Here is a 14,254-nt window from a genome sequence, read left to right on the forward strand (position 1 = left end):
GCCAGCCCTTGGCAGCCCCGGAGCAGTCGGGCTCCGGGAGGCAACTCCTTGGGAGCGCCCTGTCCGGGGTGCCCTCTGCGCTCTGCAGTGTCTTTCTCTCTGTCTGGGAGGAGAAGAAGGAGGAGGAGGAGAAGAAGGAGGAGGAGGACGTGTGGTCCGGGCTGGGAGGTGGAGCAGCGGCAGCCGCCGCCGCCGCCGCCGCCGGAAAGGGAGAGGCAGGAGAGATCGAGACTTGGAAACCCCAAACTGCCCGCGACCCTGCACAGCAGGCTCCCTTCCAGCTTCATGGGCAAAGTGTGGAAACAGCAGATGTACCCTCAGTACGCCACCTACTACTACCCCCAGTATCTTCAAGCGAAGGTAAGGGGCGCCGGGGACGGGGGGCGCCCGGGGCGCGCGCTGCTCGGGTCCGGGAGGGGCGAGCGGCGAGCTCCCGCCGCCCCCGGTGGAGTTGATGGAAGGTTGCTAACTATAGCGCTGGCCTGGGCGCAGCCGGGCGGCGCGCTGGGCGGCTGCTGCCCGCGGAACTGAGTGCGGGGATCGGGTTACAGAAAGCCTCGGGGGGAAAGACTAGACAGGAAAGAGCCGCCGGCCCCTTCCTGGCCCGGGAGGCGGGGAGGGTCGCGGGCCGAGCGGCGCCCCTAGCCGAGCGTTGGCTGCTCGGCCCGCGGGTCCCGCTGGCGGCGCAGATCTGCGACCCCTTGTCCTGGGCCTCGCCTGGCGAGCTGTAACTCTCGGCTTCCCTCGGAGTGGCGCCGAACCTCCCGCCCCCCGGGGACGCCCCTCAGTCTCCCGCGCGCGCGATGACTGGGGCTCCAGGGGGGGACGGGACTTTTCCCTCCCCGCCTCCGGCCCTGCGCGCCCGCCCCTCGCCTTGATCTTTGTGCGCTGTGGCACTTCACCTGGTTACTGATTTCTACTTTTACGCTGGTGTTTTGGGTAGGAAAGTGGCCAAAGTTCACTCAGCGTTCATTGATGTCCCTTGTAATCTTCCCTGTAGCTTCTGCAAAGGAGGGACAATGGGCAAATTTCGATGCAGAGAAAGAAGTGACTTCGTATTTAGTTTTGAAAAATGCTACCTTATATGTTTACCTACAGATCGATTTTCAGTGGTGCTTTCTCAGAAGTGGCCTTGGTACCCGCTTGAGTAACACAGCAGATGACATGTAGTCATACAAATTGCGCCTGGCTTTTAGGGACCCTGGGTGCGTTGTTAGTGGGCCTATCTTATTTTTACTATAAGACTTTGATGCCTTCTGAACTCATTTAAAAAAAATTATTGAGTCCATGAAAAGTGAGGGTTTCGCTGCTTTGGAAGCTTTTTTCCAGTTTGGGAGGGCGAAAGTTGGACGCAAAAGATTTCGTCAGCTGTTAGCATCTCCTATCTGGACTCCTGGTGCCCTTCCAGATTACAGAAGAATCAAGTGTGGGTACAGCCTCTGAACTTTCTGTGGAAGGTTGTTATCATGCCCTGCTTGCTGGCAGAGGGCATTTCAGGCCTGGTGCAGAGACTCTCTGATTCAACCTCGATAAGCATTTCTTTCTTACAGAGTGTGTGGTCCATGTTATGTACCTACATCATCGTTCTGCATGTGTCCCTGTGGGTAAAATGGCACTCGTCTGCATAGAGACCTGAAATTTCTTAGCCCTCAAGGACCTTATTTTCACCCCCTCTTCAATAATCGCCAGAAAGCAGCAAGATGGTAGCAGTAAGGATACCCATTACTCATTTTTGTGTGGTACCCTCTGTATTTGTTTTCGGGGACTGGAGGGTGGTACCCATATTTTGGTGAACTACATTGTAAATATAAGTTGTTTGGAGAAACTCTGAGGTGTAATCAATGCACTACCTTTTAGATATCATATATGTTTAATGCATTTGTTTAAATTATGCAGCATTGGGTACCTAAAGGACAGCGTATTCAACACTTAACTTTATGAATAATAAATAACATACACTCAGGTGAAGAAAAAAAGGCCATGTTTCTACAGGCACATTCACCTTAGTAATTTTTATGTACCATTAGTAAGTTAGAAACCAAGTACATAGCATTTAATATAGCTAATGCAATGCCATTTGGCTCTTTTTGCCCCGTAAATAATTGAAGAGAGAGACAAACGGCGAGAGCCTGCTCTAGTAATTAGGGTCGGATCCCAGAAAGCTTTAGGGCCCATTTTCTGAAAGTATGCTTCCTGCATAAAGCATTTAATATTGATTTGTGTTACAGTAAATGACAGTCTCAAAACATATCTTGCTGTTTCTACTCTGAAATCTGAAATCCTATTACTCTGAATCTCTTTGTTTCCGGAGAAAGACAGACGTACTCACTTGACCTATATAACATGGCATTAAAGTTTGATAATTAAATCTAAATTCCCTGTTGTAAAGAATCTTGATTATCTCAAGAAGAGGCATCTCCTAAAATGTGAAGTGACTAGATGCAGATTTTAGGTAAGCATAATTCAGTACACATAGCCCTTTTTTTCTCTCTTATCTAGTCTATCTCTTGGTAACATGGTATTATGAATCATTAAAAAAAAAATAGAGACCTGATTTGAACTGTAGTTAGTTTAAAAACAAGTGTTACCTAATCTACCTAAAGAGTTAATAAACTGACGTCGTTATCTGTGGTCTACAGTGACGATCCTTGCCTGTGTGTGTGTTTGTGTTCTAACCCTCCTGAAATATGGGATAGGTAGCATCACCGTTTAAAGTACAGTGATGTGTTTGCTAGACAGAGTTGTTTTGAAACTTCTGTTTGGAAGCTATATCAAAAACTGAAGAATGGTGTGGTCGTTTACCAAGTGATGTTTGACTTAGACTTGTGATCAAGGGATGGATGTGATTGTTTTGAATTGAGAAAGAATAAATGGATGGGATTTCGTTTCCTCAAAAGGAATAGATACCAATGAAAATGGCACTTGAAAATCAGTTTTGTTACCATACTTTAAAAAGTTATCATATGTCAAATAATTTTTCTTATGTTAAACATCCAATCAGTCTGTTTTGAAAAATTTATTTAGTAATGTTTCTCTGTAGAAACGTATTAGTTACTTCTACATTCTATTAACAATTAGTAACCAAAAAATTATGGAGCTGTATTACAGCATGTGACCATATTTGTGTGCTTTATGCTTTGATAGCAGAAGAAAAGTAATACAGATGCAATAAACATAAAGTAAAATAGAGGATATTGTGGAAGGGCTGGACATAGGATGGAAATGAAAGGACTCCAAAATTTTTACAATACTAGTGCAGAGTAACAGAGATTGCAAGTAACCTGATTTTACACGCTTGTTGAGTTTTTTGTATTTCTCTGTTAGGATGATCTTATCACAGCAGGAGTCTCTTTATCACTTGACACATCCATTCTAAGATAGAGGTTGATGTAGCTTCATAAGTATAAGCACGTATTGTTTTGAAGGGTTTTCTAAATTACTAAGAGACATTGTGTACTATTGAAAATAAAATTTGGTATCTACTTGTCAGATACACAGGAAACATTCTGACAATTTGATATATTTTAATTAAAATTTTGTATGTAGACCTTTTCACTTATCGTAAAGGAAACCCGTGAATTCTGTTTGTTTCAAAAATACCATGACATATATTACTGCCAATACATGTATACAAATATTTATGGGAATTGAAATACTTATTCTAGTTCTTTTGAAGAAAGGGAAGTACAAAATGTTTTTTAATGGTTAGCTGATATTTTGTACTATCTACAAGCAGTTTGACTCATTTGTGATCTTTATTTGTAGATTGTTTTGTGTAAGAGATGATCTATACTAGAAAAATGTTTGTTTCCAAAACAAATGTTTGTTTTAAAACTTTTTGTGTAAGTGTATGCCAGAGAAGATACCTGAACCTACCTAAAAATCTGAAAAATATTGAGCAATATACTTTGGTATTCTATTAATGAAACTACTAGGAAAAAAACTTTTTCTGAATTGAATTTTTGGGTACATTAATGTTTTGTTGAATGCCTTAATTTTTCCTTAGTTATAACCACATGAATATTGTATCAGTCTGTTTCTTTAGGAATAAGGGGTCATGATTTGATACATGGTTCTACTGAGTATATTAAGGAGGATTGGAGGTACAGTGGCATGATATTAAGGCTTGGGATGCTTTGTGTCCTGAGAAGTAACTGTGTTTGGGAAATTAATAAAGTTTGTTTAAGTGCATCAGTACATTAATACCATATTTTATATGAAGAATACACTTTCTTTTCATAAATGGCCGAGATATTGTGGCTATCTGGAAGTAGTGTTGGAAGACTTAGGGTCATGGAAATGCTAAAATGAAGATGCATTACAATGAAATATTACAGGATCCTTCCCCTTGGATAGCCATTTCTTTTGAATTTCCATAATACCTATATTTTTTATATGTTGGGAGCCAAATCTTACACTATTAGAATGGAACAGGAAAAGATAAGTGAAGAGGAGGAGGAAAGTAATCATTTAGTATCAGTATAACCAGATATACTTTATATATTTGGTGATCTTGGCTTCAAATTTAAATTCAAATATGGCAATTCCCATGTAATACACTTTCATGAAAAAAATTCCAAGCTTTTTGATATATTGCTTAGTCTTTGTGTTTTGCTTAATAGTTTCTTGGAACTATTAATTATCCCAGCCTACTTAATGAAGACTGAAATTTTAAGCCCTAGGTCTTTATGCTAGGCAGCAGTAACTTTTCCCCTTTCTTTTTACTAAAGAAGGATTTGCTAGAAATGAAAATTCCTTTTTTCCCCTATATCTACTTAACCAATAAAAATTATATGAGGAAGATCTAGAATGGAAGTAAAAATGATATGAACACCTAAATATCATTCATTCTTTTTAGAGATGAGGGATTTCTTATCTAGTTTGCCTTTTATTGGATTCTCAGTTACCTAAAGTTTGTTTTCCCCTAGCATGGTCTCCTTATCCTACGTTGAATCTCTTTTCAAAGGCTATCAGCTGTCCATATTTCTTATTTGATTTGCAGAACACTAGGTGCTAAGTAAATGCTTGTTACTGACTATTATATTCTGAATAACTACATGCAAAATTTTCTTAGACCAGAAAAAAATTATAGACCAAAATCTACAAATATAATAACTCAACCTAATTTTCTAATGAAATCTCAGTATAGTTTGATTTGAATTTTAATTTATCTTGTTTCTGTAATGAAAACTTTCATTTTATGAAGATCACTAAGATGAATTACATATCAATTGGTCCATGCTTAATTTATGAAATCAAAGTACCTTTTTTTTTTACAGTCTTTATTAAAGATTATGGCACCAGAAAAAAAGATCTCATAGTGTTATATCAAAGAGGGAAGTGTTACGTGTGATGAATTGGTTACTCAGCATGTGTTTGCCTCTTACTACTGGTCCCCACCAACACAATCCAAACTTTTTCTGCTTAATTTTCAAGAAAATCCTTTTTTTTCCCCCGATATATTTCAGATGTGGTAAAAACATTTATTCATTTAATAAATAATAACTAAAATATGAACTAGCCTCAGGTTGTTCAGAATTATAATTATCTGTGTTACTGAGTGGTGTATTACCCTAAATATGACATTTAGGTACCTAGTTTTTTATCCCATTCATTGGAATATTACAGGAATAAACAGGAACATAACTCAGTTGTTCTTAAGTGGAGGTGTTTTATTCAATGTAACTTTACTTAAAGAAAATATAGTAATGATATGTCAGTGATTTAAATGCAGTGCCATAATATTTGGTACACAATTAAGCTGTATATTCAAAACTGAGCATTGGGCTTGGGGATTTTATATGGAATGAATGTAATGTCCTGGTTTCTCTGCTGTATCATTTTAACAAGTAAGTGGTAAAACCTGGTGCCTTAGGAGAAGCAGCAGTTGGATGACACAGACATTTACAACCCAGAGTTTGGTCCGATGATACACAGCAAAATGCCTTCTTATAGAGTGTATGTGTCAAACACACATGCAGATTTGAGCACACACACAGATTTGAGAACAGAAACTAAGTCATTTCTTAATCAGGTAGATATGTGGAGGAAAGTGTAAAGAGAGAGAATGTTGACAGCCAAGCTAGCAAGCTAAACATGTATGTTACATATTGAATTCCTTATTTTTGCTTAATGCACCTAGTCTCCTTAACATAATTATATGAATATTTAACATTTTCAAACAAGCATTGGAAAAAAAGTGTATCAAAGATTGTGAGAAAGAAAAGGGGGCAAAAATCAACATCTAGACCTCCAAGAGGAGAAAATGTTCAGTCTAAAACTGAACATTCTTGTTGTCCGTATATTGTCTTCTAGCTAATTCTTAAATGCATGCATTTGCCATTTTAGAGGAGGGAGAACAGTCTTCTGGATGATATATGTGAAAACCTAGATTCTAAAAGAGAGATTAGATGCTAATATGAACAATGAACTTGCTTATAAATCTGGTACTGTGGCTTTCCTTGTGGCTCAGATGGTAAAGAATATGCCTACAATGTGGGAGACTCGGGTTCAATCCCTGGGTTGGGAAGATCCCCTGGAGAAGGGAATGACTCCCCACTTCTGTATGCTTGCCTGGAGAATCCCATGGGCAGAGGAACCGGGTGGACTATAGTCCCTGGGGTTGCAAAGAGTCAGACATGACTGATCAGCTAACACTTTCACTGTAAACACACAAAATCAACGTCTTGTGGATGATTGCCTGCAATGACTCTATTCTGGAATTAGGCTACATTTTAAGCTGGTGTTTGTGGGAAATTGCTGAGGCTCTTGAAGGGCTATACTGCTAACGAAGTGATTGTATTTCCCTAGTCACCCTAGAGCACCATTGTCTGCTTTGGGTATTGAGAAAGGTAAGGGAGTGTAATATCTGGTCCCTGCTGTCCAGCTGCCAGCAAAGACAGAATAGACATATTTTAAGACATAAGCAAAGAATATTTTCAAAATAGTTCATCCAGGAAGACAGCATACCAACCTAGGGTCTGAGTGACAGGATGGCTCTCTGATCCACATGTGGGATTAAAACTGTCATGTGTGTTGTGAGAAAAGGTAAAGTGCTAATAAAAAGTTACAACAAACCTGGGAATTTTATAGAGAAATGGGCTTTAGATTAATGAATGAAAATTTCTTAAATTGATAATCACCATTGTTTTGTATATTTTCTGCTCTGTAATCCTCTTATGACTACTTAGAGTTTTAAAGAATATCACTTTTTCATACTTTATCTTAATTCCTTCTCCTCAAAGTTTTATATTCAGTTACCTTATTTTACATTATTATGTTTCCAGTTTTATGCTTATAAATGTGCTATTAAGCCCACCTATTAGGGTTGTGACAGGCTGGAAATATAATCCTTAAATGATGACATAATTGTGATATGGAAATTTTACTTTTATCATTTGAAGTGATGCTTATTTCTTCTAATTTGTTAGTGTTGTTTGGAGTTGTTAGGCGTCATTGTGTGCCTGCAGTCTACATGGTGATAATGTGTTTAGTGTGAGCTGACATTTCATCAGAAAATAACAGATTTTTTATTACTCCTGATCTTTCAGGATTATAACTTTTTATTCTCTTTATTTGGTCATTATCTAGCTTTAATTTTTTTAAAATAAGCTCTGCAGTGGGTCTAAGTCTTTCAGGAGTCATATTAGCCTCTGGTCTCAGTGGGGGACAGGGAACCCATCCTTCTAGCTACCCTTTGAGCAACATGTGCTTTTGGGCCGCTGGGTCGAGGAAAAAAGAAAAAGATGGTTTCAGGAAGCGTTTTTGTGCAACAGAACAAGATAATTTCATAGATATCATGAATAATTTTTACCAATCTTGAAGAAAAAGTACATCATCTTCCCAGCTCTCCCAAGTGGGTAGATCCACTTTATATGATACTGATTTTATTTTTTATAAGTTGAAAATTACTAATTAGAATGGACAGGGTTTGATGGATACATAATGGAATTCTGTGCTTTTTCTGAACTTGAGTTTTTTTGGGGAGGGAAATCAAAATTGCCAAAAAAGAATTTTAGATCATAAACCTACATTTCTATTATACTTAACTCCTCAAATGACAATATACTAGTCCCCCATATTTAACACTTTTTAAACATGGTGATTTTGAGAGTTGTAATTGAGAGAATATTTGTGCTGAAAAACCTCTAAACCCTTCTTCGTATGTGGAATAACAGTGAAATATTTTCACAGTTTGAAATAAAATCTCATAAAATATTTGGTTACAAGGAGAAGTACATCATATCAGAAATTTGTAATACCACCAATTTTACCTTTGTCTTCTCAGCAATAATTTAGATTCAGTACCAAACAGGCCTTTAACAAATGCAGACATTTATAGAAAGGAAAATTTGCCAGTTTTTATTTTCAGGTCTTTAACTGAAATACTCCTAAAGTCCTCTCTGCCACCTACAGAGCACAGCTTTGATTAATTTCATTGTTTAAAAAATGGAAGCCTTAAGAAAAAAAGTTCCTGGTCTCAATCAGTTCTTGGGTTTTATTCTACATGATTATTTGCATACTTTTATTAACAACAACAGCAACACACAAAAAGAACTGGCCAGAAGAGAAACTTCTCTAACAGAAATTCTATTGCTAGGCAAATGATATTTTTGAGAACGCTATGTGATTTTTCTGTGATTGGGTATAAGAAAGAAAGAAAGAAAGAAAGTGAAGTCGCTCAGTCGTGTCTGAATCTTTGGGACCCCATGGACTGTAGCCTACCAGGCTCCTCCCTCCATGGGATTCTCCAGGCAAGAGTACTGGAGTGGGTTGTCATTTCCTTCTCCAGGGGACCTTCCCAACTCAGGGATCAAACTGGGGTCTCCCACATTCCAGGAAGACGCTTTAACCTCTGAGCCACCAGGGAAGTAGAGCTTATCTTAAAAATGAATTGCGTTTACAACAAGTTTTGTTCCAAAAAGTTCACATATCACTTACTTAGTACTAGAAATTCATCTAGTACATTTCATATATAAATTGTTATCTTTCATTAAAGGGTTCCCAGCCAACCCACATGGGCCTGTGAAAGTAACCCACTTTATAGTTCACATATAGTTGTTATGTACTGGTCCTACCACAGGTGCTTCCCAGATGGTGCTAGTGGTAAAGAACCCACCTGCCAAGGTTCCCAGGAGAAGGACATGACAACTCACTCCAGTATTCTTTCCTGGAGAATCCCATGGACAGAGAGCCTGGCAGAATGCAGTCCCTAGGGTTGCACAGAGTCTGACACATCTGAAGGAACTTTAGCATGCACTCATGCTTAGAACCAAATCATCATAAAGAACAGTGTTTCTTGGAGGAGGAGGGTAAGTATTCAGAGTTGGAACTCCGAGTACCCCTCTTTGCCCCCTTTAAGGGGGAATGAGAAGTTTTTCTTAACTCACCTGAGGGGCAGTGGGAAGACTCGAGCTCCCTGTAGTCCCTCAACAGGGCTTTTGAGCTTACCGGACTGGGGACTGGGTTTTAAGATGAGGAGGGACGTGTGGCTTGTGCAGTCACAAGGGGCAGGGATTTGTGGAAGTGGGAGTTGTGGGCACTGGAGCGTCTTGCTGGGTTAAGCCTTGGGGGCCCTGCTCACTCCTCACTCCTGAGACTAGCTCCCCACGTACTTGTTTTCTTTTCCTCCTGGTCTCACAGATAATCTCTTGTTATCCTTCCTCCTAGCCCACCCCTCAATTTTTATAAAGCAGTCCAAGGCTAGATTCTAAGAAGTAGGGTTTTGCATCCCTAGCTCATCACTGGTTAGATTACCACAGCCTTGCCAATTTCTCTCCTCTTCTGTAGCACCAAATCAGGCAAACAGCTCTTGAGGCTGGTAACAAGAAGGAAACCAAAAGAAAAAGAAAACGTCGTCCAGTGCCATCACTTCTATTTCCACCAAGTCCTGGTCTAACAATGCTTCATAACACTTCAGTTCAGTTCAGTCGCTCAGTTGTGTCTGATTCTTTGCAACCCCATGGACTGCAACACACCAGGCTTTCCTGTCCATCACCAACTTCCAGAGCTTACTCAAACTCATGTTCATTGATGCCATCCAACCATCTCATCCTCTGTCATCCCCTTCTCCTCCCGCCTTCAGTCTTTCCCAGCATCAGGGTCTTTTCAAATAAGTCGGTTTTTCACATCAGGTGGCCAAAGTGTTGGAGTTTCAGCTTCAGCATTAGTCCTTCCAACGAATATTCAGGACTGATTTCCTTCAGGATGAACTGGTTGGATCTCTTTGCTGTCCAAGGGACTCTCAAGACCACAGTTCAAAAGCATCAATTCTTCGGCGCTCAGCTTTCTTTATAGTCCAACTCTCACATCCATGCATGACTACTGGAAAAACCGTAGCTTTGACTAGATGGACCAAACCTTGAGCGTCTGATAATGGCACAGTCCCATTAACCTCAGATTTTTACTGAGACTCCACCTATGGAGCACTGACTAAGAATCCTACCCTGAAAAGAGGACAAAAATGGAACCACTGTGGTTAAGAAGACAACTCAGACCATGGATCCTTTGGTATTTGTTTGTGGATTGTGGCTTGACTCTGGGGTGAAGAGCTCAACATGGTCCAAGAGCCTGTAGAGGAGGGGTGAAGTCCATGGGTTTGGGCGATCTCCCAAATGTGCTTCTTCTCTCTCATCTCCTTTTCCCACACTCCCTCCTTCCTTTTCTCCTCCATTTCTGCTTCTACCTTTTCTTCCTGCACAGTGACAGCAGTCCCACTGTGCACTGACTTTGGACCAGCCAGAGGTTGTGTGTTCCTGGTGCATCTGCCAGGGTGATGGCTGCTTCCAAGCTACTCCCACTGCATCTGCCCAAGTAAGGGACCAAGTGGGTCTGACTTAAATTTGGGTAAAAAAAAAAAAAAATCTTTGCTTTATAGATTATGATTAAGAATTTGCTAACTTCAGTTCCCTCTTTGAATCAGATTTTCTTTCTGATTCCTTATCCAATTTTATGTGGAAAATTTAAATAAAATTGTATTTGGTGGTGACTTGGTGGTAAAGAATTCTGCCAAGCAGGGTTGAATCCCTGGGTTGGGAAAATCCCCTGGAGAAGGGAATGGCAACTCACTCAAGTATTCTTGCCTGGGAAAGCTCACGGGCAGAGGAGCCTGGTGAGCTACAGTTCATGCAGTCGCAGAGTCAAATTCGACTGACTGGCTAAATAACAACAAGTGTTATAGAAGCACAGACATGATGTAAGACTTTGAGCAAAAGAGAACATAGTTAGCATAATAAAAAGTGTTTTGATGCCAAATCTGTACTCCAAAGGAGATTGGAACTTAAATATGACATAGTGAAATGGTAAGCTGCATACATTTTTTTGTTCACCCATAGTAAAATTTAAAATCATGTATAACCAATTTTTCAGTTTCTTGAATATTTCACTAAATTATTATTTATCTAAAAAAAATCACAAAAGTTTTTTTTTTTGATTGGCATAAAGATGTGTTTCTTACTTGGTAATAGTTCCTCAGATTTTAATTTTAATAGCAGAAATCTTAAATGTTAATTTCGACTGCTTATTTTTTAAAAGAATAGATTATATCTTAGCATACAAATAGGATTTCAAATGACAGAGAGTGATATCTGGTGTTCTTTTCTACCCCTCTGTCTCTGTCACCAAATTCAAATTCATGTCTCAGCAGTTCGGGATATTCTTCAGTGAATATCCTTTGAGCCTTCAAAATTTGATTTGACTGTGTGTTCTGAAGATAGCTCATTCAGATAAGCACATGGTGATCGTCATCCGTGTGTCTGGGCCCTGATGAACATCTGCTTTCCAGGGCGCCACAGGAGCACCTTGCTTTGTGTCCTCTTCCTGTGCCTTTTTGATTTGAATCTAGTTAAACCCTGCAAATGGGGTTGTTTTTCAGTATGCAAATACTCCTATTTTCCTTTTTGGAAAAGGAAAAAAAAAAAGGCGCCAGATATTTTAAACGTGAACGCATTGGGGATTTAAAAAGAGTCTGCAGGAAGCAAGCGCACAACTCTAGCTCTTCTCTTGACCACTCAGACATGGACAAAAATCATCTAGCGAAGATCATAGAGTTGGAACTGCCTGGTGGGCAATTTAATTAAATTCAACAAACACTGAGCAGGCATTGTATTAGGCCCTGGAAGGTGCAAATATGTAAATAAGGCATGATTCCTGCCATGATAGAGCACAATGAGATCATTTTATTTACTTTCCTGTTTATTTAAAATTTTTATTTGAGGTAGAACACACACACACACACAAAATATAGCACACACATTTTAAATATAACATGCTCATGTAACAGCTACCCAGGTCGTTGTGTGACGTTTCCAACACCCACAAAGTATCTTCATGCCCTTCTCAGTGTATCCCCAAAGGTGTCTGCTAGCCTTACTTCTATCCTTGTAGATTGGTTTTGCCTATTCTTGTATGTCATAAAAATGAATTCTTGGTGGCTCAGATGGTAAAGAATCCACCTGCAATGTGGGAGATCTGGGTTTGACCCCTGGTTTGGGACGATTCCCTAGAGGGAGACATGTCAACTCCAGTATTCCTGCCTGGAGAATACCCATGGACAGAGGAGCCTGGTGGGCTACAATACGTGGGGCTGCAAAGAGTCGGACATGACTGAGCGGCTAAGCACATTCTTGTATGTCATAAAAATGAAAATCCTATAGAATACAAAAGGATATATCCTTTTGTGTCTGGTCTCTTTAGCTCATCATTACTTTGATTTCATTCATCCATGTTGTTAAGTGTAACCATTGATTCTTTTTTTTAATAACTGTTGATTCTTTTTTTTAATGCTGTGTAGTATTCTATCACAGAATATATCACAATTTTTATCTGTTCTACTATTAATGGGCATTTGGATTATTTCACTGTGGAGCTATTATGAATAAAATTGCTGTAATTATTCTTGTTCATACCATTTGGTCAACATACCCATTTACTCATAAGAGAGGAACTGGTAGGTCATAGAATGTATGTGTATTCACCTAAAATGGTCGGTGCTACCATTTTCTGTTCCTATTAGCGAAATGTGAGAAAGGTAATTATTCTACATGTCACTAACATTTGGCATTGTCAATCTTTTAAATTTTAGCCCTTCTGGTGGGTGGTATCTCAGTATGGTTTTACTTTGCATTTCCCTGATGATTAATGATGTTGAGCACTTTTTCATATCTTTATCGGTCAGTTGGATATCCTCTTTTGTGAAGTGTCTTTCAAGTATTTTGCTCACTTCTTAAACATAACAGCTTTATTAAATATAAGTCACATAACATAAAACTCAACCTTTTTCCTCACTTTTTTATATTAGATTGTCCTTTTTATTAGTTGTAGGTTTTTAAATAAAGTCTGGATACAAATCATTCATCAGATATATATACACACACACACACATGTATATACACACGTGCGTGTGTGTGAAAGTATCTGCTCCCAATTTTCAGTTTTCTCTTTCACTATCTGATTACTATCTTTTAATAAATAGAAGTTTTTACGTTCCATTTATGATTTATGATCATTGCTTTTTGTGTCTGTCTAAGAAATCTTTGCTTACTTTAAGGTGATGAAGATATATTCCTATATTTTCTTCCAGGATCTGTATTTTACCTTTCACATTAGGTCTTTAGTCTATTTCTAATTAATGTCTGTGTATGTGAATGAGGTCGAGATTCATTTTCCCCCGATATGTGCATTAGTTGCTCAGTCATGGCCGACTCTTTTTGATCCCATGGACTGTAGCCTACGAGGCTTCTCTGTCCATGGAATTCTCCAGGCAAGAATACTGGAGTGGGTTACCATTTCCTTCACCAGAGGATCTTCCCAACCCAGGGATTGAACTCAGGTCTCCTGCTTTGCAAGCAGATTCTTTACAGTCTGGGCCACCAGGGAAGCCCCCAGCATATTAATATCTTATTGATCCAGCAGCATTTATTGAAAAGACATTTCCATTTTCTCCTTTGAATTTTAGTGCCATTTTTGTTGTAAATCAGGGGACCACATTTATGTGTTTCTTTTTCTGGACTCTTCATTTGACTTCATATGTATTCCTGTGTCAGTACTACATGGTCTTAATTGCCAAAGCAATATATTACTGGTATATTCCTCAAGGTAGACTTAAGTATTCTAGATCTTCTACCTTTTAAAATAAATTTTAGAAATTATTTTTATTAAAAAAAGAAATCTGATAGAATATTTATTGGACTTACATCAAGACTATACATCTGTATTGGAAGAACTGATACCTTCAAACTGTAAGATATCTCTTCTC

The 14,254-nt window shown here is 39.1% G+C and overlaps 1 protein-coding gene across 5 annotated transcripts in view; it reads left to right on the forward strand.

Annotated features, from left to right (window-relative positions):
• Positions 1–195: 195 nt before the first annotated feature.
• Positions 196–14,254, forward strand: part of RBMS1 (RNA binding motif single stranded interacting protein 1) — a 213,135-nt gene continuing 199,076 nt past the window's right edge. For 3 of the 5 annotated variants that reach the window (XM_070476140.1, XM_070476139.1, XM_070476141.1), the window contains exon 1: positions 196–360. In XM_070476140.1, the coding sequence (XP_070332241.1) occupies positions 286–360 (75 nt within the window). In that variant the 5' untranslated portion in view covers positions 196–285. The remainder of the gene's footprint in view (positions 361–14,254) is intronic. The other 2 variants (XM_070476142.1, XM_070476136.1) reach the window with 1 other exon arrangement.

Source organism: Odocoileus virginianus, chromosome 13, assembly GCF_023699985.2.
Source record: "Odocoileus virginianus isolate 20LAN1187 ecotype Illinois chromosome 13, Ovbor_1.2, whole genome shotgun sequence".
In the NCBI taxonomy this organism is placed as follows: domain Eukaryota; kingdom Metazoa; phylum Chordata; class Mammalia; order Artiodactyla; family Cervidae; genus Odocoileus; species Odocoileus virginianus.